The sequence below is a fragment of the Sciurus vulgaris genome (genome assembly GCF_902686455.1).
Source record: "Sciurus vulgaris genome assembly, chromosome: 6".
Classification (NCBI taxonomy): domain Eukaryota; kingdom Metazoa; phylum Chordata; class Mammalia; order Rodentia; family Sciuridae; genus Sciurus; species Sciurus vulgaris.
In genome coordinates, this window is record NC_136466.1 from 30449956 (window position 1) to 30475658 (window position 25703).

At 35.3% G+C, this 25703-nt stretch overlaps 1 protein-coding gene across 1 annotated transcript in view; it reads right to left on the bottom strand.

Moving 5' to 3' along the window:
• MEIKIN (meiotic kinetochore factor) overlaps positions 1-25703 on the bottom strand; it is a 98340-nt gene that overhangs the window by 70503 nt on the left and 2134 nt on the right. The window contains 4 exon segments of the mRNA XM_079144324.1: positions 5413-5452; positions 8543-8662; positions 13519-13656; positions 22382-22442. Coding sequence (XP_079000450.1) covers positions 5413-5452; positions 8543-8662; positions 13519-13656; positions 22382-22442 — 359 coding nt within the window.

The window sequence follows — 25703 nt, forward strand, 5'->3', positions numbered from 1 at the left end:
CCATAGATCTCAATAACACAATCAACAATTTAGACTTAACCGACTTATATAGAATATACCATCCAACAAAGAACGAATACACTTTCTTCTCAGCAGCACATGGATCCTTCTCTAAAATAGACCATGTTTTATGCCACAAAGCTACTGTTAGCAAATACAAGAAGACAGAGATACTACCTTGTACTCTATCAGATCATAATGGACTGAAATTAGAAATAAATGACAGAATAAAAAACAAACTTCTCCAATACTTGGAGATTAAATAATACACTATTATACGATGAATGGATAACAGAAGACATCAGGAGGGAAATTTAAAAATTCTTAGAAGTAAATGAGAACAAAGACACATCATATCAAAATCTCTGGGACACTATGAAAGCAGTACTGAGAGGAAGATTTATTTCATGGGGTGCATTCAAAAAAAGAAGTAGAAATCAACAAATAAATGACTTAACATTACAGCTCAAAGCCCTAGAAAAAGAAGAGCAGACCAACACCAAAAGTAGTAGAAGACAGGAAAGAGTTAAAATCAGAGCCAAAATCAACGAAATTGAAACAAAAGAAACAATCGGAAAAATTAACAAAATAAATACTTGGTTCTTTGAAAAAATAAACAAAATTGATAAACCCTTAGCCATGCTAACAAAGAGAAAGAGGGAGAAAACTCAAATTACTAAAATTCCAAATGAACAAGGAAATATCACAACAGACACGAGTGAAATACAAAACATAATCAGAAGTTATTTTGAAAATCTATACTCCAACAAAACAGAAAACCTCGAAGACATCAACAAGTTTCTAGAGACATATGAATTGCCTAAACTGAATGAGGAGGACATACACAACTTAAATAATTCAACTTCAAGCAATGAAATAGAAGAGGTCATCAAAAGCCTACCAACAAAGAAAAGTCCAGGACCAGATGGGTTCTCAGCCGAGTTCTACAAAACCTTTAAAGAAGAGCTCATTCCAATACTTCTCAAAGTATTTCATAAAATAGAAGAGGAGGGAACCCTCCCAAACTCATTCGATGAAGCCAATATCACCCTGATACCTAAACCAGACAGAGATACATCGAGGAAAGAAAATTTCAGACCAATATCCTTAATGAACATCGATGCAAAAATTCTCAACAAAATTTTAGCAAATCGCATACAAAAATATATTAAAAAGATAGTGCACCACGATCAAGTGGGTTTTATCCCAGGGATGCAAAGTTGGTTCAACATCCGGAAATCAATAAATGTCATTCACCATATCAACAGACTAAAAGTTAAGAATCACATGATTATTTCAATAGATGCAGAAAAAGGATTCGATAAAATACAGCATCCCTTCATGCTCAAAACACTAGAAAAAATTGGGATAGTGGGATCATTCCTTAACATTGTGAAGGCCATCTACGCTAAGCCCATGGCCAATATCATTCTAAATGGTGAAAAACTGAAAGCATTCCCCCTAAAAACTGGAACAAGGCAGGGATCCCCTCTTTCACCACTTCTATTCAACATTGTTCTTGAGACTCTAGCCAGAGCAATTAGACAAACCAAAGAAATTAAAGGGATCCGAAATGGAAAAGAGGAACTCAAACTATCCCTGTTCGCTGATGACATGATTATATATTTAGAGGAACCTGGAAATTCCACCAGAAAACTTTTAGAACTCTTAAGTGAATTTAGTAAAGTAGCAGGTTACAAGATCAATGCTCATAAATCCAATGCATTTTTATACATAAGTGATGAATCTTCAGAAAGAGAAATTAGGAAAACTACCCCATTCACAATAGCATCAAAAAAAAAATAAAGTTCTTGGGAATCAATCTCACAAAAGAGGTGAAAGACCTCTACAATGAGAACTACAGAACACTAAAGAAAGAAATTAAAGAAAACCTTAGAAGATGGAAAGATCTCCCATGTTCATGGATAGGAAGAATTAATATTGTCAAAATGGCCATACTACCTAAAGTGCTATATAGATTCAATGCAATTCCAATTAAAATCCCAATGATGTACCTTACAGACATAGAGCAAGCAATTATGAAATTCATCTGGAAGAATAAGAAACCCAGAATAGCTAAAGCAATCCTCAGTAGAAAGAACGAAGCAGGGGGTATCGCAATACCAGATCTTCAACTCTATTACAAAGCAATAGTAACAAAAACGCCTTGGTATTGGTACCAAAATAGACAGGTAGATCAGTGGTACAGAATAGAGGACATGGACACAAACCCAAATAAATACAATTTTCTCATACTAGACAAAGGTGCCAAAAATATGCAATGGAGAAAAGATAGCCTCTTCAACAAATGGTGCTGGGAGAATTGGAAATCCATATGCAACAGAATGAAACTAAACCCATATCTCTCACCCTGCACAAAAATCAACTCACAATGGATCAAGGACCTTGGAATCAGACCAGAGACCCTGCATCTTATAGAAGAAAAAGTAGGTCCAAACCTTCAACTTGTTGGCTTAGGAGCAGACTTCCTCAACAGGACTCCCATAGCCCAAGAAATAAAAGCAAGAATCAACAACTGGGATAGATTCAAACTAAAAAAGCTTTCTCTCAGCAAAGGAAACTATCAGCAATGCCAAGAGAGAGCCTACAGAGTGGGAGAATATCTTTGCCACTCATACTTCAGATAGAGCGCTAATATCCCGAATCTATAAAGAACTCAAAAAACTCTACACCAAGAATACAAATAATCCAATCAACAAATGGGCTAAGGAAATGAACAGACACAGAAGAAGATGTACAAGCAATCAACAGATATATGAAAAAATGTTCAACATCTCTAGTAATAAGAGAAATGCAAATCAAAACTACCCTAAGATTCCATCTCACCCCAATTAGAATGGCGATTATCAAGAACACAAGCAACAATAGGTGTTGGCGAGGATGTGGGGAAAAAAGTACACTCATACATTGCTGGAGGAGTTGCAAATTAGTGCAGCCACTCTGGAAAGCAGTATGGAGATTCCTCAGAAAGCTTGGAATGGACCCACGATTTGACCCAGCTATCCCACTCTTTGGCCTATACCTAAAGGACTTAAAATCAGCATGCTACAGTGATGCAGCCACAACAGTGTTCATAGCTGCTCAATTCACAATAGCCAGATTGTGGAACCAACCTAGATGTCCTTCAATTGATGAATGGATAAAGAAACTGTGGTATATATATATATACAATGGAATATTACTCAGCCATAAAGAATAATAAAATTATGGCATTTGCAGGCAAATGGATGCAATTGGAGAATATCATGCTAAGTGAGATAAGCCAATCTCAAAAAACCAAAGGACGAATGATCTCACTGGTAAGCGGATGAGGACATATAAGGGGGGGGTAGGAGGGGTTAGTGTTAGGGTTAGGGTTAGGTTTAAGGTTAGGGATAAGGAGGGTGGTAAGAATGGAGGAAGAAAGGAATGTATAGAGGGAAAAGAGGGGTGGGAGGGGAGGGGAGAAGGGAAAAAAATAACAGAATGAATCAAATAACATTGCCCTATGTAAATTTATGATTTTTAATTAAAATTAAAAAAAAGAAAATGTGGTATCTATATGCAATGGAATATTATTCAGTCATAAAGATGAATGAAATTATGGCATTTGCTGGTAATGGATGGAACTGGAGACTATTATGCTAAGTGAAAAAGGCAATCCCAAAATTCCAAAGGCTGAATGTTCTCTCTTGTATGTGAATGCTGATATACAATATGGGGAAAGAAGAACAGAAGCAGTTTGGATTAGACAAAGGGGAATGAAGGGAAGGGAAAGACAGTAAAATAAATTGGACATAACTTTCCTTTGTTCATATATGGATACACGATCAGTGAAACTCTACCTCATATTCAACCACAAGAATGGAATTCTTATTAGAATAAGTTATACTCTATGTATAATATGTCAAAATATACTCTTCTGTAATTTATATCTAAAAACAACAAAAAAATTGAGTTTCAAAAAAAAAAAAAAGAAAATGTGCTTTGCAACCTTCTTGCTTTAAGAGCAAGAGAGAAATAATTTTAGAAATTGAACAAAGGACTAGAACAGAATGTCAATGTTACAGTTTTGCAGATATCAAGACTAACAGAAAAACAAGGAAAGAACAAGATTGAAATTATCACAATTAGTACATTAAAGCAAATTCAAATTTGCTTATTAATAGCAAATGTGAATAAATAAATGCTTAACTGATTTCTACAAATGAAGCTTAGATACACTATTTCAGTTTAAATCAAATAACTTCAGTAAGACCAAAAATATATCTCATAAGAGTTTTGTAAAATGTTATTTTTATTGTTTGTTCTATTTAGTTATACATAACAGCAGAATGCATTTTGATCCACCACACACAAATGGAGGGCAACTTTTCATTTCTCTGGTTGTACACGGTGTAGAATCACACCATTCATGTAATCATACATGTACCTAGGATAATGATATTTGTCTCATTCCACCATCTTTCCTTCGCCCCACCTTCTCCCCTCCCCTCATTTCCCTCTACACAATCCAACTTCCCTCCATTTTTCCCTTCCTCCTCCACGACTCCTGTTATGCATCAGCATCTATTTTATAGGTCTCCCATTAAGTCGAAATTGTGGAGTCAGTTTTGACTACTTTTTCCTACACCTCACCATTCAGTCCATCAATAGATCTTGTTAGTTCCACTTTCAAAATACATTCAAAATCTAACCACAACTCACCACCTCTGCTCTTCTCACTCTGGTCCATACTCTAATATCTCTTGTTTAGATTAGTACAATAGCATCTCCCTAATTCCTCAACTCCTCATAGTCTATTTTCATCATGGCAGAGCCCTGCAAATCCTCTAAAACATGTCATGTCACGTCATTCCCAGTTCACTTGCATTGACCTACATGTAACAACAACAACAATAACTCACCTGGCCTCCTGCTGCTTCTCTTACTTCATTTTCTACCTCACTTCTCTCCAGAAGCCCAGTCCTTCTTGTCTCAGGGCCCTCTTCTGGCTCTTCCTTCTCCTGGAATGCTCTTTCCCCAATTTGCCATGTCTCTTTAATATCTGCCCAACTACTGCCTTTACAATGACAATTTCCCTGACCATACTATTTAAAATATCGAACTTCCACCCTAATATGCCCTAGTCCCCATCTTGCTTCTCCATATCATTCATTACCATATAACACAGTATAATTCACGTGCTTATTTGTTTATTGTCTATCTCCTCCAACTAGAATTAAAAACAAAAGTTTTTAATCAGTTTTGTATACTACTGTATGTCCAGCAATCAGAACAGTCCAGCAATTAGTGAGGCCTCAACAAACAATGAATGAACATCTGAGTTTATAGACTGACCAACATAGTTGCCATAAAACTGTTAGAATACAGGGTTTTAAAAAGCACAACTTTAAAATTTTTAGTTCTTACTTTTTTCTATGGCATTTTTGATAGTTTTCTGAAGGGGTACCTAGGAAAGAAAAAAAATCAATATATTAGAAATATACATAAATTCTAAGATAAAAAAGAGGCTAAATTTACTCTAGGTAAAAATAAATATTTCTCCAACCACAGATAGTGATAATGCAGTTCATTTTTATAATTCCATTGTTTTACATATCTGCTAGTTAAATTAGGTAAAAATATTTTTAAAATATCAAAGTAAAACCAAAAAATTACAAAATTCTATGAGATACAAGAATCTGTCACCTTGTAGTGGGACAGTTCTTATAATTTTGATGCCTTTTTACATCTTAGGATTCTTACGATAATCCTGTCAGTCAAATATACCAATTTATTATCCTAGTTTTACATATAAGAAAATAATAACTGGTTAGATTACAAAACTAACAGCTAGCTACCTAATATTTAAACTCTGGTTTCACAGTTCTTAGCCCCATATCGAATATCTAGAGACACATTCTAGCAGATTGATTAATCACAAGACTGTCTCTAAACCAACATATTACTGCCTCTAGTATACCAGAATGTTCCTAGGAATATAATGAACCATGGGGTTAGTCTATAGAAGTTAGAGAAGTTGCAGAATTTTATGTTAGATTAGAATCTAAAAATAAGAACAGTCAGGGAGAGGTGAAACACTTCCTTGAGAGGGAGTTCTCAACACAGAGTGGTCACTTAATCATCCAGCATCTACTCTGGTTTTGTTGATAAGACTCCTGATTTTTCTTCTAACTATCCCGTCATAGTCTATAACTCAATTGAGTAAGAGCCTTGCATCCCCCTGGCCAAAGTGACTGGGTCAGGGATAGGCATATGAATCAATTTAAGTCAACCTGAAAGCGTTGGGGCTTCTATTCAAATAGGAAAGAGAAGCACTTTTTTCACTAAATTTGAGGCTGTGCATATATAAACCTGGGGCTAGAAAGAATTGCTATGTGAAGTGACTTAGCTGAGTGTAACTAACACAAAGGAATCTGGTTCTACTGATACATTTGAAATCCTGGATTGAATTGTATATACAATTAGATTTACTACTGGATTTTTCAGGTACATGTGGCAATAAATTCTCTTTTAAACTGAATATAGTTTGAGTTAGTATTTTTTTTTTCATTTGCAATGGATAAAAATTCTAAAGTGACAGGAGAAATTGCCAAACTAAATATATAACAGAAGAAAAACCTTTCAATGTTAGAAATACTGTCTCCCAGGAAACTACTGACTCTCCCGTAAGGAACCCCCTAACCCAGCATTTAGTTTTTTGACTACTCTTCTTCACTTAGTGGTGACTCTAGTAAGTAGGCTGACGACATTCATTCCTACTCCCGCTCTCCAATTTTTTCCATTTTTTCATTGGCTTCTACCACTATAGAAGTTAGGATACAAAATACTTAGTTTCTCAGCCTCCCAAGTAGTAGGTAGATACATGATCCAGTTCTGACCAATAGATCTAAATAAAAAATCTGAAGGAGAATTTCTGGGAATGGTTTTGTTTTTCTGGAGATATGCATGGCTACTACTGCCCTTTCACATTTCTTTTGCCAGAAACATGGCTATAAAGCCTAGAGATTTAGCAACTATCTTATAACTATGGAGTAACAAGCTGACATACTTGGAAGCAGAAAGATAAAAGAACCTATCATTTTGATTCCATTAGTGAGGGGGCGGGGCTAAACAAGCTCATACTGGACTGGTATATGAGAAAAGTAAACCCAATATAAATATTTTTTTGGGGCATGGCAAAAAGTACCATGAACAAAAGATAACTGAAGAACTAGGAGAAAAGACTCACAAATTTAGTGAAATACATCAATCTATTACCTTCATTTATATAACAGATAAAAGGTTAGTATTCTTAATATATAAAGAACTGTTAAAATTGGGGGTAAGGGTTGGATTATGTGACTCAGTGATAGAGCCCTTGCCTAGCATGTTTGATATCCAGCACCGAACAAAAATTTTAAGAATGGATGAGAAACTAGGTAGAAAAATGGGGGAAATAATGAAGAAAAAATTTATACATGAGATTAAAAAAAAAAACCTCAAAATGGTCCTCAAACATATGGAAAAATTTTAAACTCAAATATAATCAGAAAAATGCAAATTCAAGTAACAGATATCATTTATCACATATTAGGGTAGCAAAATTTTTAAATATTACAATACATCATGTTGGCAAGTATACGGAAGACACACACTTTCATCCATTGCTAGTGGAAATGCAAACTGATATGACCTTTCTGAAGAAAAGTTTGAAGGAGTGATAAATTTCTAAGAACTTTTTTTTTGTATTAGGGATTTAACCCAGAAGGATTTCTGTGGAATTCTTACCAAAAATTGCACAACTTAATTAAATCATGAGAAAACATTAAGACAAATCCAAACTGAGGGACATTCTACAAAATAAATAACTAGTCGGTCATCTTCAAAACTATCCAGATTATGAAAAAAACAAACTACTCAGCTCATGGAAGATTGAGGAACTGTTACAAAATACAGGAAACTAAGAATTAATACATGCACAGGGGATCCTAATAAGGATTCTGAAACAGAATAAGAGATATTAGTGGAAAAATCAGTGAAATTTGAATAAGGTCTGTATGTTAGTCAATAGTTCTACATCAATGTTAAAGTCCTGGTTCTGATATAATAAGATAACATTAAGGGCTGGGCACAGTGGCACATGACCATAATCCCAGTGAGGCCGAGGCAGGAGGATTACAAGTTCAAGGCCAGTCTCAGCAAGGTAGCAAGGCCCTAAGCAACTTAATGAGATCCTGTCTCAAAATAAAAAAAAAACAAAAACAGGGCTGGGGATATAACTCAGTGGTAAAGTGCCCCTGGGTTAAATATCTGGTACCCTCCCCCCAAAAGAAAAGGAAGAACGATGAATTATTCTGTAAGTCTGAAATTAGATCAAAATAAAAAGTTATAACAAAGCAAACTCATGTATTTATACTACTATTATTATTATTAATTAATAGTCCCAATTGATAAATTTAGCTTAGAAATATTCAGGAGAAAAAAATACTGTTTTTCCATTATAGATGAAGGATTTTTTTCCCCCTGTAACATGAGAAAAATGAATGTAAAAACTCACTCAAAATTGCAGAGAAGTCTGAAAACTGTGGCATCTTTTCTATTGTTACTGCTTTACTGGTATCCAGAAGAGTGGAATTCTTACATTGCTTGTGTTCTTTCAACTTGGGATACTCCGAATCTAATAAAGCAGGGGGAAAACGACATAAAACTTGGAGTAACAGTTTAGAAGAGGCAGATTACCTTCCCTCACTCAAGTTAGAGCTGCAATCCACAACGAAGTTTGGTAATTAGTTTTGGAGGCAACAGAACGAAAAGAGAAGACTGGGTACCATCAAGGTAGGAAATAATCTACTTGTTTTTGTTTTAATTTCTTTCACTGTTTTGGAATTTACAGTGTTTTGCAATTTAACTCTATAAATTATTCTTAAATATTTTATTCTTTTTGATGACACTAAATGAGATTATTTCCTTAATTTACTTTTTATATAGTTTGTTTTTAATGTAAAGAAATGCAATTGACTTTTGTATTAATTTTGTATCCTGTGACATTACTGAATTTTTGTTTGCTCAAATAAGTTTTTGTGGAATCTTAAGATTTTTTTTAACATATAAAGATCAAAAATCATATAATCTGAAAATAGAGGTAGTTTTACTTCTGCCTTTTCAATTTGGATACTTTTTATTCTTTTTGTTGCGTAACTGTTCAATAGTGTGCTGAATGGAAGTGGTAAAAGTGAACATCCTGACTTGCTCCTAATCTTAGAGGAAAATATATCAGGTTTTTTTTTTTTTAATCATTCAGTATGTTAGCTGTGAGATTTTCATATATGAGCTCTACTATGTTGAGGTAGCTGTATTCTCTTTCTCATTTGTTGAGTTTTTACTATAAAAGCATTCTGTCAAATGTTTTTCTTGCATCTATTGAGATGATTATGTGATTTTGATCCTTCATTCTGTTTTATGTGGTGCATCACAGGGACTTATAATTGAAACATCCTTGCATCTCGGGAATAAATGCTTCTTGGTCAGGTGTAGAATCCTCTTAATATGCTGTTGAATACAATGGCTAATATTTTGTTGAGAATTTTTGCATCTATGTTCATCAGGGATATTGATCAACTATAGCTGTCTTTTCTTTCAGTATTAGTTTGGCTTTGACATGAGGGTAATGCTGGTCTTGTAAAATGAGTTCAGAAATGTACCCTCCTCTAATTTTTTTTAGAAACATTTAAGAAGAAATGGCATTACTTTTTTTTAACTGTTTGGTAGGATTTGCTCCTGAAGCCACATAGTCCTGCACTTTTCTTTGTTGGGAAGTTTTTTGATTACTGACTCAATTGTCCTTACTAATCATTGGTCTGTTGAGACGTTCTATTTCTCATGATTCAGTCTTGGTAGGTTATATGTTTCTAGGAATTTATTCGTTTCTTGTAGGTTTTCTTATTTGTTGTCACAAAATTATTCAGTCATCATTTGTGATTCTTTTTATTTCTGTGGCATCAGTTACGTTTTGTCACTAACTTCTAATTTTACGAACTTGGATCATTTTTCTTGGTAAGTCTAGCTAAAGGTTTGTCAATGCTGTTCATCTTTTCAAAAAGTGAATTCTTAGTTTTTTTCCATTGTTTTTCTGTTCTCTATTTCATTTCTTCTCTAATTTTTATTATTTCTTCCCTTCTGTTAACTTTTTTTTTCTAGTTCCTTTAGGAGTAATATAACCTTGTTTGAGATTGTTCTTTTTTAATGTAGTTATTGCTACAAAATTCCCTCTAAGTACTGCTTTGGCTATATTCCATGATTATGTTGTGTTTTTGTTTTGTCTTCGGATAGTTTCTAACTTTTTAATTTACTTGACTCACTGGTTGTTCAAGAGTGTGCTAACTTCCACATATTTGAATTTTCCAGTATTCCTTCGACTACGGATTTCTAGTTTCATTTCACTGTGGTCAGAAAAGACATGTGAGATGACTTAAATCTTAAATGTGTTACGACTTGTTTTGTGATCTAATATATGATTTATCCTGGAGAATGTTGTATGTGTGCATGAGAAGAATGCATAGTTATATTCTGCTACCGTTAGATAGAATATTGTGTTGTTTGTTAGGTCCATTTGGTCTACAGTGTTATTGAAGTTCACTGTTTCCTTTCTGATTATCTGACTGCACATTCTATCCATTGTTGAAAGTGGGTATTGAAGTTTCCAACTATTATTGTATTGCTCTATCTCCTTTCAGTTCTGTCAATTTTAGCTTCATGTATTTTGGTACTCTGATGTTAGGTGCATATATACATTTGTATGTTATATCACCCTAGTGAGTTGACCTTTTTATCATTACATATTGTCCTTCTATGTCTCTTGTGAGTTTTTAACATCTATGTTTCATATAAATATAGCCACTCCTGCTTTCAGTTACCATTTATTTGAAATATCTTTTTCCATCTCTTGTAGCATATGTATATTCTTAAATCTAAAATAAGTCTCTTGTTGACAGATATAGTTGGATCTTGTTCTTTTATCCATTTAGTTACTACATGGATTTTGGTTGGGGAGCTTAATCCATTTAAATTATTCATAACTAGATTTACTATTTTTCATTTTGCTCATTTTTTAATAGTTATTTTGTCCCTATTTCCATTTTTGCTGTCTTTGTTTCACTAGGTTTTTGGCATTGATACTTTGATACCATTTCGTTTTCCTTTTGTGCATCTTCTGTAGATATTTTCTTAATGATGATTGTGGGACTAACACAACCTTATTTAGGGCTGGGGTTGTAGCTCAATAGTAGAGAATTTGCTTAGCATGTGTGAGGTACTGGGTTTGATTCTCAGCACCACATTAAAAAAATAAAAGAAACTGTGCTCATCTACAATTTAAAAAAACTTTGTTAGTTATAATAGTCTATTTTAAGCTGATAATTTCAATTAAATACAAAACTACACTTTTGCTTCTCTACCACATTGTTACTGATGTCACAATCTTTACATATTTTTATGTTGTGCATCCATTATATTTTTATAGTTATAATTATTTTAATATTTTTATCTTTTAACCTTTATACTAGAATTAAAAGTGATTTATACACCACTATTAAATGCGTTTGTTTGTTTTGGGGGAATGTTATTGGGGACTGAACTCAGGGGCACTTTACAACTGAGCTACATTCTCAGCCCTTTTAGTTTGTTTTTATTTTGAGACAAGATTTCACTAAGTTTCTTAGGGCCTTGCAAAGTTGCTGAGAATGGTTTTGAACTTGTAGTACTCCTACCTCAGTCTCCCAAGTTGCTGGGGTTATAGGTATATACCATATCACCCACCTTTTTTTTATAGTATTCACTATTTACATATATTTTCCTTTACAAGTGAGTTTATACTTTCATATGCTTTCCTGTTGCTGTTTAGTGTCCTTGAGTTCAACTTGAAGCACTTCCTTTATCATTTCTTGTAAGGTAGGTCTAGTGTTGGTGAATCTCCTCAGTTTTTGTTTGTCTGGGAAAGCCCTTATCCTTCATTTTTGAAAGATAGTTTGCTAGGTATAGTATTTTTCATTGACAATTTTTCTTTCAGCATTTTGAATACAATTATCTTACTTCCTTCTGACCTGCAGGGTTTCTGCTGAGAAATTCAATGAGTTTTACAAGAGTTTCCTGGTTTGTATCAAGTCACTTTTCTCTTGTGCTTTTGAAATTCTTTTGTCTTTTGACAATTTTATTGTAGTGTATCTCAATGTTAATTTCTTGAGTTTGTGAACTATTGGTCTTCTTAAATTTGGATGTTCATTTGATTCCCCATATTTGGGATATTTTTAGCCATTAGTTCTTTGAATAACCTTTCTGATCCTTTCTCCCTTCTCTTCTATGACTCCCATAATGCAGATATTGCTCTGCTTAATGGTGTCCCACAAGTCTCTTAAGTTTCCTTCATTCTTTTTCATTATTTTTTTAAACTTTGCTTCTCTAACTATATGATTTTAAGTGACTTGTCTTGGAATCCATTGATTCTTTATTCTTGAACCTCTCTATTGAATATTTAAGTTATTATGTTCTTTTGCTCAAATATTTGTTTTGTTCTTTTAAAAAAATCTTTCTTTTAGTTGGGCATGGTGGTGCACACACCTGTAATCCCAGTGACTCTGGAGGCTGAGGCAGGAGGATTGTGAGTTGTTCAAAGAGAGCCTCAGCAAAAGTGAGGAGCTAAGCCACTCAATGAGACCCTGCCTCTGAATAAAAATACATAATAGGACTGGAGATGTGGCTAAGTGGTTGAGGGCCTGAGTTCAGTCCCTGGCACCCCCCACCACCAACATTATTTTTAGTTTGTTGAAACTTTCACTTAGTTCATGCATTGTTTTCTGGAGTTTTACTGGGCATCTTTATGATGAATATTTTGAATTAGTTGTCAGATAATTCCTTGTTTTAGTCAGTTTTGCATCTCTGTGACCAAAAGACCCAACAAGAATAACTGAGAGGAGGACAAGTTTATTTTGGCTCATGGTTTCAGAGTTTCAGTCAATGGTTGGTCAACTTCATTCTTTGGGCCCAAGGTAAGGCAGAAAGGCATGGTGGAAGAAAAATGCACAGTTCATGACAGTAAGGAAGTAGGGAGAGCTCCACTTGCCGCCAACAAAATAAATACCAGAAGCATACCCCCAGTGACCTATTTTTCCAGTCCCACTTGTATCTGACTAGAGTTACCACACAGTTAATCTATGTTGTTGAAAAATAAGAGAAGTCCATGAGGTAACAGATAACCTATACAGTTCAGGAGAACAAGAATATGTTAAATTATGCACAAAATTGATTACTAATGGGATGTGTATATAAGTGCTAAATGGCATTTCTCCATTATTCCCTGACCTGAGGGCTCTTGCTCTATATTCCTATGTGACTAAGCATGAAACACAATGGTAGTGGTCAGAGAACAGAGGTAGGGAAGAGAAGTATGCCTTCTCAAAAGGAATATTCATTTGCTGGAAGAGTTGTGGATAAAGGAACAATTTCTAGTGCAGATAATTAAGGTTGAAATTATATTCTCACCCAAATAATATGATCCTCTGAACTGTTCAGGTGATGAGAAACTACCTAATTCTTCTTCAGTACTCTTGTGTTCTGTATAAGAATCGGTGGTTGAATAGCTCAGGAGAGAACTGGAAACATCACATGGCAAACTTAGTCCTACAGAATAAAAAACAAACAAACTGTTTTAATAGAAAACAGACTTGAAATCCTAAGAATTCAAATTTATAGAAATGTACATATAGCTGTACACTAAGAATATAAAACTGCTTCCACCCACAAATTAATTTGAATCTTAGGAGATTGAACTCAGAGACACTTAACCACTGAGCCACATTCCCAACCCTTTTTATTTTTATTTTGAGACAGATCCTGAGGTTGGCTTTGAACTTGCAATCCTCCTATCTGGCCTCCTGAACTGTTGGGAATATAGAGGTGTGCCACTGCACCTGTGAAAATTATTGTTTTTGATATTGATAAAATGCATTATAATCCTGTATTGTTTTTCAAAGTTTTAGTTTGTTGACTCACTCCTTTTCCACTTTCGATTCTTGGATCAAAAATTCAAGTTCTACATATAAGCTAAGTAGCTAAGGAGGGGAAAGGGTGAATCGTTATTTCATCTAAAAAAGAATGAGCCTACATATAGACAAACAGATCAAAGAAATTGAATAGACAGTCCAGGAATAAACTCACACATATATAAGCAACTGATTATTTTTGGTTCACAGAAAATGTCATTTATTCCATAAAAAGAAAAATGGAGTACACATTATAAAAGGTAATAACATGCTACATGGGGACAGTAGTAAAATTTCAACTATTAATAAAATTCATTTTAGCAACTGAATTTTTTTTTTTTTTTTTTTTGGGTGCTGGGGATCGAACCCAGGGCCTTGTGCTTACAAGGCAAGCACTCTACCGACAGAGCTATCTCCCCAGCCCCTAGCAACTGATTTTTGATCAAATTTTAAGGGCAATTTAGTGGCAAAATGATAATCTTTTAAACAAATTTCACCAGAATAATTGAATATCTATATGCTTAAATAAAATAAAAAACTTCACATTCACATTGTCCATCATATAAATTAAAAACTCCAAATGGATCACAGACTTAAAAGTAAATCCTAAAAGTATAAAATATCTAGAAAAATATGGGAAAAAATCATGAGACTGAATTAGATAAAGATTTCTCCAATATATCATTAGAAGGATGAATCATAAAAAAAACAGCAATGATAAATTGGACTTAATCAAAGTTAAAACTTCTCTTCAAAGGAAATTTAAAAAGAAAAGACAAGTTATAGACAGGAAAAGCTGTAGATATTTGCAAGTAAAATGAAATCCCAGAATATACAGAATTCTGAAAACTCAATAATCAGAAAACAAATATCCCAATAAGAAAAATGGGTGAAATATCTGAACAAAGACTCTCCCAGACCAAGAGGTGTCAAATAAATTCTATGATAGTGAACTAGACTAAAGAACTTCCCAATGAGGAGAGAAAACAGTATTCAGAGCTTAGGAAAACCAGAGGGTTTAATAAGAAAAGAGAAAATACACTGTTAAATTTAGTCAGCATTTATTGAACACTTCTAACATGACAAGATAGACATCAACACTAACAGAAACTGGTGGGGTAAAGAGGGTAAGGATCAAAAAGGGAGCACTGCTCTGAATGCCTATTGTTTCCTGTCATGGAGCTGACTTATGTCTTGTCATATGTCTTATGTCTTATATTCATCTATTACCTACCTGAGGCAACTAACTGTTTATCCTTCATCCCTCACCTTTTTCTCCTATTCCAACCTTTTTGTTCAAGATGGAAAATATTTTCTATCTCTTCTGGCCATCAATGCAACACTTAAATTGATTGACCCAATTTACCATCCTTCTTTACAGCTTCAGCTGTTGGAGGTAGGTTATCCCTTTGATCATTCTTTGCTTCCATTACTCCAAATGTCCTAGAGTGACCTGCCCCTGTCCTTGCTACCTTTCATATTCTTCTTGTTCTGTCTTCATCCGCTCACATGTTATATCTGTCTTGCTTTCCATTTCTCAAAGTTTCATGAATACCACTCACAGCTGAGCTATCCTTTCCACCAAACCCTAGAACTCAAGCCAGGCTCAGAAATAAGGAAAGCCCTGTACTCACCATCTGGGTAGTTGGGTAGAGAAAAGAATAAATAAATGTTCATGCTGTATCAGTGGGAGGTGTTCCTGGTGTCACAAGTTAGAAATCTAAATGCATTTAAAATTAGGTTTATCAAATGACACTATACATTTTTTAAAAGCCAAGTAATTCTAAAAGGTTTATAACAAAAGCTGCAATCTCTTTTCTCATAGCTCCCAACCATAATTCCCTAACTCTCTAGTAACCTCTACTGTGTACTCGATTACTATTTCTTTTGATAGTCACCTTCTTTTAAATTAAATATATTTAACATTTATATTATTGACTGTTAAAATATATTCATAGTGGAGCCATCTATGAACTATAGTCACAACCTCTTTCCACAAGTTTTTTCCTTTGGGTGATTTATTACCTAATTTAAAAATTAGTTTTCTAAGTACTTATCTCTATTATTTCATCCCAACTTTTTGCAGAAGCATAAATTTTCTCCCAATATTTAAAAAATTGGGGATTGGGGTTGTGGCTCAGTGGTAGAGTGCTTGCCTAGCATGTGTGAGGCACTGGGTTTGATTCTCAGTACCATATAAAAATGAATAAATAAAATAAAGGTATTGTGGTCCGTCTACAACTAAAAAAAAAATAATTTAAAAAACACCAGGTTGTTATTTTTCCCTCTCTCTCTTATTTCTTTCTCTCCTTCCTTCTTTCTTTTTCCCCTTCTGTCCTCATTTATTTTTCCTTTTTATTGTATTTAAGAAATATTGTGGGCTGGGGTTGTGGCTCAGTGGCAGTGCTTGCCTAGCACAAGTGAGGCACTGGGTTCGATTCTCAGCACCACATATTAAAACAAAATGAATAAAATAAAGGTCTATCAACATCTAAAAAATTTAAAAAAAGAAATATTGTCATTGGAGATCTCATTTCACTAGCTCAAATTTGGACAGGTTTTCCTTTAGACAGGTATCTACTTCAGACTTTCCTTTGTTGTTATCCTAAGAAACTCTTTCACATGTTTCCTGTATTAAAGCCGTTAATTTCTGGATCCTGTGATTTCCATATTGATTTACTGATTTTATTAGAGCATTTCCTTCATTTTCTGAGAAAAGGTGCATAGAAACTCCATCTAAAATTTTCTTTATGCTATCTTCATATTTGAGTGATGGTTTGGCTGGGTACAGAAATCCAGGTTAGTCTATTCAAGAGACTGATTCCACTTTATGATGTATGACAACTTTTTTTTTTTCCAGAAGTAACAGCCTTTAATATTACAGGATTTGGCCCTCTAAATTACAAAGTTATTCCTCTATCCTAACCAAGTGTTGTAATCAATACAGCCCTCCCAGATATTTACTAGGTACTTGAGACAAGATTTCTCCCAGTTTTCCTTCCAAACTACAATTCCCAACCAGAAACTTAATTATACTCATGAAGTTAACAGATTCTCAACACCAGAAATAGGTTAAGGAACTCTTGCCTAACATTTGTAGAAGTTCAGGTTGACCAAAAGAAGACACAGGTTTCTCATTAAACTTTTGTTTAAATGGGTCTCAAAATTCTGTGACAGATTTTTGGTCAAGTTGTTTCCATTAAAAAGTACTGATTTTAAAAACTAATAACTTAAAACTGCCACACATGCGCGCGTGCGCGCGCGCACCCCCCCCCCCACACACACAAATGGGCCACAAAACATTCTCCTTTCCTTCTGAAGGTTTTATGATGCATTGTTATCATTAATCAGTCTTTTACTATTAAACTTAAATGGCTAATTGAGACAAACAGTTCTGAGATGGTTCTTCCACCACTGATTAAGACTCCGGTGGTAGGTATTAGGGGTAATATTCATTGAGCCTTCTGAGTTTTCGGGGCAGACTTGATGACCTTGTTAGCTCCAGCAGCCTTTTTGTCCACTGCTTTGATGACACCCACAGAAACTGTCTGCCTCATATCACGAACAGCAAAATGACCCGGAGGAGGATAGCCAGAGAAGCTATCCTCAAGCCCCAGGAGGTTTTCCTGGAACCATATCAACAATGGCAGCATTACTAGATTTCAAGAATTTAGGGCCACCTTTTGATCACTTCTGACCAGAACAGCAATCAATCTTTTTTTTAAACTCAGCAAACTTGCAAGCAATGTGAGCTGTGTTACAATCTTGTACAGGGGCATAGCCAGCACCAATTTGGCCTGGATGCTTCAGGATAAACACATGAGCAGTGAAACCATCTGCTTCCATTGGTGGGTCATTTTTGCTGTCACCAGCAACACTGCCACGACAAACACCTTCAACAGACACGTTCTTGACATTGAAGCCCCCATTATATCCAGGAAAAACTTCACTCAGAGCTTCATGGTGCATTTTAATGGACTTTACTTCAGTTGTGACATAGACTGGAACAAAGGTAACCACCATGCCAGGCTTGAGAACACCAGTCTCCACTCAGCCCACAGGAACAGTACCAATACCACCGTACCAATACCACCTATTTTGCAGATATCCTGGAGGGACAGATGCAAAGGCTTGTCAGTTGGACAAGTTGGTGACACGATGCAATCTAAAGCCTCAAGCAGTGTGGGTTCCACTGGCACTGCCATCTTTACGGGTGACGTTCCATCCCTTGAACCAAGGCATATTAGCACTTGGCTCCAACATGTTGTCACCATTCCAACCAGAAATTGGCACAAATGCTACTGTGTCAGGGTTGTAGCCAATTTTCTTAATGTAGGTGCTGACATCCTTGATGATTTCCTCGTTATCTCTTCTGACTGTAGTGTGGCTCAGCGGAATCCATTTTGTTAACACCAACAATTAGTTGTTTCACACCCAGTGTGTAAGCCAGAAGGGCATGCTCACGAGTCTGCCCATTCTTGGAGATACCAGTTTCAAATTCACCAACATGTGCAGCAACGATCAGGACAGAACAGTCAGCCTGAGATGTGCCTGTAATCATATTTTGGATAAAGGTTCTGTGTCCTGGATCACCAATGATAGTCACATTATACTTGCAGGTCTCAAATATCCACAGGGAGATGTCAATGGTGATACCATGCTCACGCTCAGCTTGCAGTTTATCCAAGACCCAGGCATATTGAAGGAGCCCTTTCCCATCTCAGGACCTTCTTTCTCAAAATTTTCAATGGTTCTTTTGTCAATCCCACCACATTTGTAGATCAGACGGCCAGTAGTGGTAGATTTCCCTGAATCTACGTGTCCAATGACAACGATGTTGATCTGAGTCTTTTCCTTTCCCATTTTGGCTTTGATTTAGCAGTGGTTTTCACAACACCTGTGTTCTGGTGGCAAACCCATTGCCTGATGTGTGACTACTTTTAAACTTCCTTCTTCCCCTTCTGCCCCACATCTGGACAAGGTAATAAGAAGACCTGGTGCTCATCATTTGAAAAAGTTTCAAACTACAAATGGGAAATCTCATTCTCTCACTTTAACCACCATAAAAGTCCCAGACCAGTCTCCTTTCCCTGCCTACTCAAGTGATTTTTCAGTTGTTTGGGAGTCACATTTCTCTCCAGAAAGCCTCATTATATGAATAAAAACTTTCCATACTATCTTGTGTAGATGGTATCACAGGTCTTGAAATCCAGATAAAATTTTGGGTGGATTTTCATCCTACCCTTGCAAAATCAGTTGTCTTCAGAATCGTAAATGCACTTTTTCCACCATGTTCTAGTTTCTTCTTGGAGTTGCTCTTGAGAAGTCCATTGTCATCCAACTCCTGATTGCTCATTTGCAACTGCTTTTATTATCTTTCCTCTGGATGACTAAAAATCTTCTCTTTATTCTGAGGGTTTTCAAAAGATTTACTATTGTACCTTGCTATCGGTCTTTATTTCATTTATTGTGATAGCATAGTTTATACTATCTGAACTTTGCTCTTGACATCCTTTTTTTTGTTCATGCTTTTCAAAATCTAAAAGGTGCTTTCAACATGTATACTTATGACCATTTTTAATTCTAAAAACATTTCTAGTTTTATGCATTCAATAATTTCCTTTGTGTTTACTCTAGAATATTGGGAATCACTATTTTTCAGATGTTATAATTCTTGGTTTCACCTTCTAATTATTTTTAATAACAGTACTGATTCAGATACCATAAAGTTCATTGTTTTCAAGGGTATTATTCAGTGACTTTGGTGTATCCTCACAGAATTATGCCACCATTGTCACTATTTTTATCATTTTTTCGATATCTGTTCTACTCTCTCATATATTTCCTTATCTTCTGTTTCTATAGGATATTTTATTTCTGATTTTATATTTTTAAAATTATTTTTGTTCTATGAATTCTTTTTATAGTATCCTGCATTTGTTTTTTTGAAACATTTTTTATCACCCTGAGTATATTAACAAAACTTTTTTTTTAAAGGTTTCTTTCCTTTTGAATATCTGTGTCATTCAAGTTTATTTTTATGTGGTATCCATCTTTTAACAGTTTTCTTCAAATGACTGATAATTCTTGAATGTTCAAGGATGAAGCACTAAAAAGCATTATGAATGGGGTTTAAGAAGAGGTAGGTTTTACTGAAGGGTGTTTAGACAGGGACCAGGCCATGACTGCCAGAACATAGGTCATCTCCTCTACAGAGAAGTTTCCAAAAGAGGAATCCTCTCTCCTGCTTGGGGTGTATGTGCCTGAGTAAGATAAGGGGTCCAAGGGTTTTACTACTGAGTATACAGACTTTCACTTAATTCCCTTCCCTTCCATGCCACCCCAATTTTTCAGTATAGTACCTTTCCCCTGAGCAGTATCTAATATCTCTGAGCCCAGTCTCTCTGCTTCAATGTATCTGGACTGCTAGAGAAGGCAGAAGGGTAGTTGCCTTCACAAGTATGGATCAAAGAATCTTACTGCCACCTTAAAAATTTTCCATACATCCCAACACTATACCCATTCATTCAGGAATATGTCATGTCTCTAATTCCTGAACCTATGGCTTGAGTCAGTTTGCTTCTTGGTTTGTACTAGGAACTAAGCATTAAGCCTTTTTGTTTCAGGTCATTAATTCAATGATAATTCATTCATCTATCTTCCAGATGCCAAATATTTTTGATTATCTCTTACCTGCAACTGTGTATTCTTTTTTTCACCTAGTGGTTTCGCACCTTTTTTATGCCTTTATTGATACTTTAGTTGGGTTTCAGAAGGGAAAAGTAAATGTGAATGTTCAAAGTCCCACATTAAATATGAAATTCTTAAATAATTTTTCAAGGTGTACAAAGTTACTAGATTGTACTCTGCTTGGGAGTAGTTCTCAGGGTTTTATTCTGGCAGCAGGGACTGGTAACTGCCAGTGTTTACTATACAATTAGGAGATAAGAGGAAGGATACCAGGTATTTCAAATGTAGCTCTTTTTTTGGGGGGGGGGGTACTTGGGAATGAACTCAGGGGCACTTGATCACTGAGCCACATCTCCAGACCTATTTTGTATTTTATTTAGAGACAGGGTCTCACTGAGTGGCTTAGTACCTCGCCATTGCTAAGGCTGACTTTGAACTCTCAATCCTCCTGTCTCAGCCTCCCAAGCTGCTGGGATTACAGGCTTGTACCACTGCACCAGGATCAAATGTAGTTCTTAATCTATCACCTTGACAATTCCCTCAGGGTCCCTTCATTATAATTTTGGAGGACTTTTTTGTTTTGTTTGTTTTGCTTTTGTTGATCAAGCTGGAGCATCTCTAGAGCCATTCTTACCTCTGCAGTGGTTTGTTTCCACTCTTGATATATTCACCAATCTGATCTCATCTGCTTTTAAGAATTCCTAAGAGCCAGGCGCTGTGGTGCACACTTGCAATCCCAGCAGCTTGGGAGACAGTCGGGAGGATCAAGAGTGCAAAGCTAGTCTCAGCAATGACAAGGTGCTAAGCAACTCAGTGAGACCCTGTCTCTAAATAAAATACAAAATAGGACTGAGGATGTAGCTCAGTGGTTGAGTGCCCCTGAGTTCAATTCCAAGTACTTCCCCACCCCTCCAAAAAAAAGCAACGAAGAATTCCTCTGTATTTCTGGCATGCTGATAACATCCTTTCTTTTTTTCAAAAATAACTTCAATTATACCAGTATGTAGACGAATCAAATTTCTACCACCAGCCCTGCATGCTCATCTGCCTGCTTGACATTGCTAGTCATCTTAAAGGCATTCATAACTTGCAGCAAAAGTGATCATATCATTCCCTAATATAAGACTTTATTGGCTTCCTGCTGCTACAAAGATAAACATCAATATTTTTTACATGGACAAGACTATGCAAAGTCTCTAACCGACCTATCTTATCTTGTAATCACATTTCCATCTATTGACCATCTTTCAGTTCACTGAACACATAATGGTCAATCCCACAGTAAGGTCTTTGCAAATGCTGTTCTCTCTGCCTGGATTTCTCTTTACTCATCTCTTTGTATAGTTAATTTCTACTCTCCTTTCTTCAGATCTCAATTCAATTACTATTCCCTCAAGGAAGCATTCCATAATCTTACTAAATTCAGTTAACTACACCCAAGTCAATCTCTCTTTTGTAACACTAATCACAATAATAATTTCATATTCACTAGTATGTGCTTACAGGCTTTGGGGATGAGGTCTAGAGTACAATCAGAAGGATTTACACTCAGCTAGGGGAAACATTTCCATTTTCAATGTTCCACTGAAACAAGAAGCTGAGGAGAGATACAACTTATTACTGATTAGGAGGAAAGACAGAAAGCAAAAGGAGTTTATATCTAATAATCTTACCTGATACTAGTTCACTATTAGATGAACTACTATCAACCTGGAGGTCCTCAGTCACTGAGTCCTATGTGGAATAAGAATTCAAGATAAAGCATAAATTATGAGACTCAATATTTTCATATTATATTGATTTGGTTATTCTGAACATGAAAAACTAATGTCAATTTTGTATATTAGTTTCATATGTATAATAGATTGAGCTTACTGATCACAGATGCAATCCTTTATTTAATATTATATCTAAAAATAAATACTAAACTATAATACTATGGACACATCTAGGGAATCAACAATATAGTAGTCTACCTACTACTGTGAGATATACCAGTAAATAGAAGATGAAGGTGAATATTTTTCTGATCCCTTAAGGAAGAAGAATTTTTTTTCTCTAAATATAAAGGCAAACAAATACATTGAAAGAAAAAAAATTAATAGATAAGTCTAAAATTCTAAAACTAAAAGACATAAACAAATATGGAGGGGGGTGGGGATATAGCTCAGTTGGTAGAGTGCTTGCCTAGCAAGCACAAGGCCCTGAGTTCGATCACCAGCACCACAAAAACAAAAAAACAACAAATATGGAAATATTTGTCATATGTGTATAAAACTATCATCAATATGTAATGAACAAGTCAGGCACAGTGGCACACATCCCAGCAGCTTGGGAGGCTAGAGGCAGGAGGATCATGAGTTCAAAGCCAGCCTCAGCAATGGTGAGGTGCTAAGCAACTCAGTGAGTCCCTGTCTCTACATAAAATACAAAATAGGGCTGGGGATGTAGCTCAGTGATTGAGTGCTCCTGAGTTCAATCCCAAGTACCTCCTCCCAAAAATGTAATGAACAGGCATTACACATACAAAAAGAAAAAGAAAAACAAATGGTCAGTAAGTTGAGGAGAAAAAGTACCAACTTCACTTGCATTCAAAGATATGGAAAACCATATGCAACAGAATGAAATTAAACCCCTATCTCTCACCCGGCACAAAACTCAACTCAAAATGGATCAAGGACCTCGGAATCAGACCAGAGACCCTGCATCTTATAGAAGAAAAAGTAGGTCCAAACCTTCAACTTGTTGGCTTAGGATCAGACTTCCTTAACAGGACTCCCATAGCACAAGAAATAAAAGCAAGAATCAACAACTGGGATAGATTCAAACTAAAAAGCTTTCTCTCAGCAAAGGAAACTATCAGCAATGCCAAGAGAGAGCCTACAGAGTGGGAGAATATCTTTGCCACTCATACTTCAGATAGAGTGCTAATTTCCAGAATATATAAAGAACTCAAAAAACTCTACACCAAGAATACAAATAATCTAATCAACAAATGGGCTAAGGAAATGAACAGACACTTCACAGAAGAAGATGTACAAGCAATCAACAGATATATGAAAAAATGTTCAACAGCTCTAGTAATAAGAGAAATGCAAATCAAAACTACCCTCAGATTTCATCTCACCCCAATTAGAATGGCGATTATCAAGAACACAAGCAACAATAGGTGTTGGCGAGGATGTGGGGAAAAAGGTACACTCATACATTGCTGGTGGGGTTGCAAATTAGTGCAGCCACTCTGGAAGGCAGTATGGAGATTCCTCAGAAAGCTTGGAATGGAACCACCATTTGACCCAGCTATCCCACTCCTTGGCCTATACTCAAAGGACTTAAAATCAGCATACTACAGAGATACAGCCACATCAATGTTCATAGCTGCTCAATTCACCATAGCCAGATTGTGGAACCAACCTAGATGCCCTTCATTGATGAATGGATAAAGAAACTGGCATATATATACAATGGAATATTACTCCGCCATGAAGAATGATAAAATTATGGCATTTGCAGGCAAATGGATGAAATTGGAGAATATCATGCTAAGTGAGATAAGCCAATCTCAAAATACTAAAGGACGAATGTTCTCACTGATAAGTGGATGAGGACATATAATGGGGGGTAGAAGGGGTTAGTGTTAGGGTTAGGGTTAGGTTTAAGGTTAGGGATAAGGAGGGTGGTAAGAATGGAGGAAGGAAGGACTGTATAGAGGGAAAAGAGGGGTGGGGGAGACAGGAAAAAAATAACAGAATGAATCAAATAACATTGCCCTATGTAAATTTATGATTTTTAATTAAAAAAAATTTAGAAAGTGTACCTGCAGAATGTGAGAATATAGATGGCATAAGGAAAAGAAATCCCATCTCCACTGGCTAATTGTGGTGAGCTTCCATAGCATTTCTGAAGTCTGTCTCTAGTACAGTGGCCTCTGCGGCACAGTGAAATAAGATCTGGACTTAGAAACAAAAGCTTGCTCACACAGCGGTTGAAAAGTTGGTCAAATAAACCAATCCATCTGGACCTCAGTTTCTTCTTTAATAAAATAAAACTGTCTTGAAAAGAATATCTAACTCTAATACCCATATACTGGGAAATAATTAGAAAATTTATTTAAATGATGTTACCCTAGGCAATTTGTAAAAAATGCACAAATATTAAAACTTTTTATGGTCAAAAACAAACAACAACAAAAAAACCCAAAGATATGGAAAACAACTATACCCTTCTCCCCACATAGATTTTCAGTTTGAGTAATATGCCAACTTGCCAACATGATTCAAAAAACTGTAAACACAATCTACCCTTTGACCTATTGCAAAGTATTTATTTATTTTAGTGTAAGAATCTGAGATACATTTAAAAAAACCTTCTGTACCAGGATATCTACTAATATCTGTAATAGCAAAACCTTAGAAACAATCTCAATCTCCCAACATCAGAAAATACTTAAATTACAGTATATCTAATAAGAAAGAACACTATGAAGACACTAAAAATCATTTTTGAAGACTATCTAATGTTAAGGATATATAAAAGCACAAAAATTTGTAAAATGTTTAAAACAAAAAACAGACAAATATAAAATTTTGGAGAAATTTTAAAAATACTTTTTGCATAGTATAAATCATCTATAAGGAACACTTCATTGTATGCTGTTAAAATGAGGTAAAAGCTTTTTTTTAAAAAAAGCCTTAGGTTGAAACTGACATCTCCCAAACCATGCTACAGAGGAATATGTAAGCTAAAAATACAATCAAGTTTAATGCTAATGTCAGATAAGTCACAATTCATTTAATTTTTTTTCAGTTGTTAATGGACCTTTATTCTATTTATTTTTATTTATGTGGTGCTGAGAATGAAACCCAATGTCTCAGGCATACCAGGCAAGCTCTGTACCACTAAGCCACAACTCTCCCCGAATTACATACAACTGTACAACTTTAAAATACTGTACAAAAGCCATATTAAGTATACCAAGAGATTATATATTCTAAT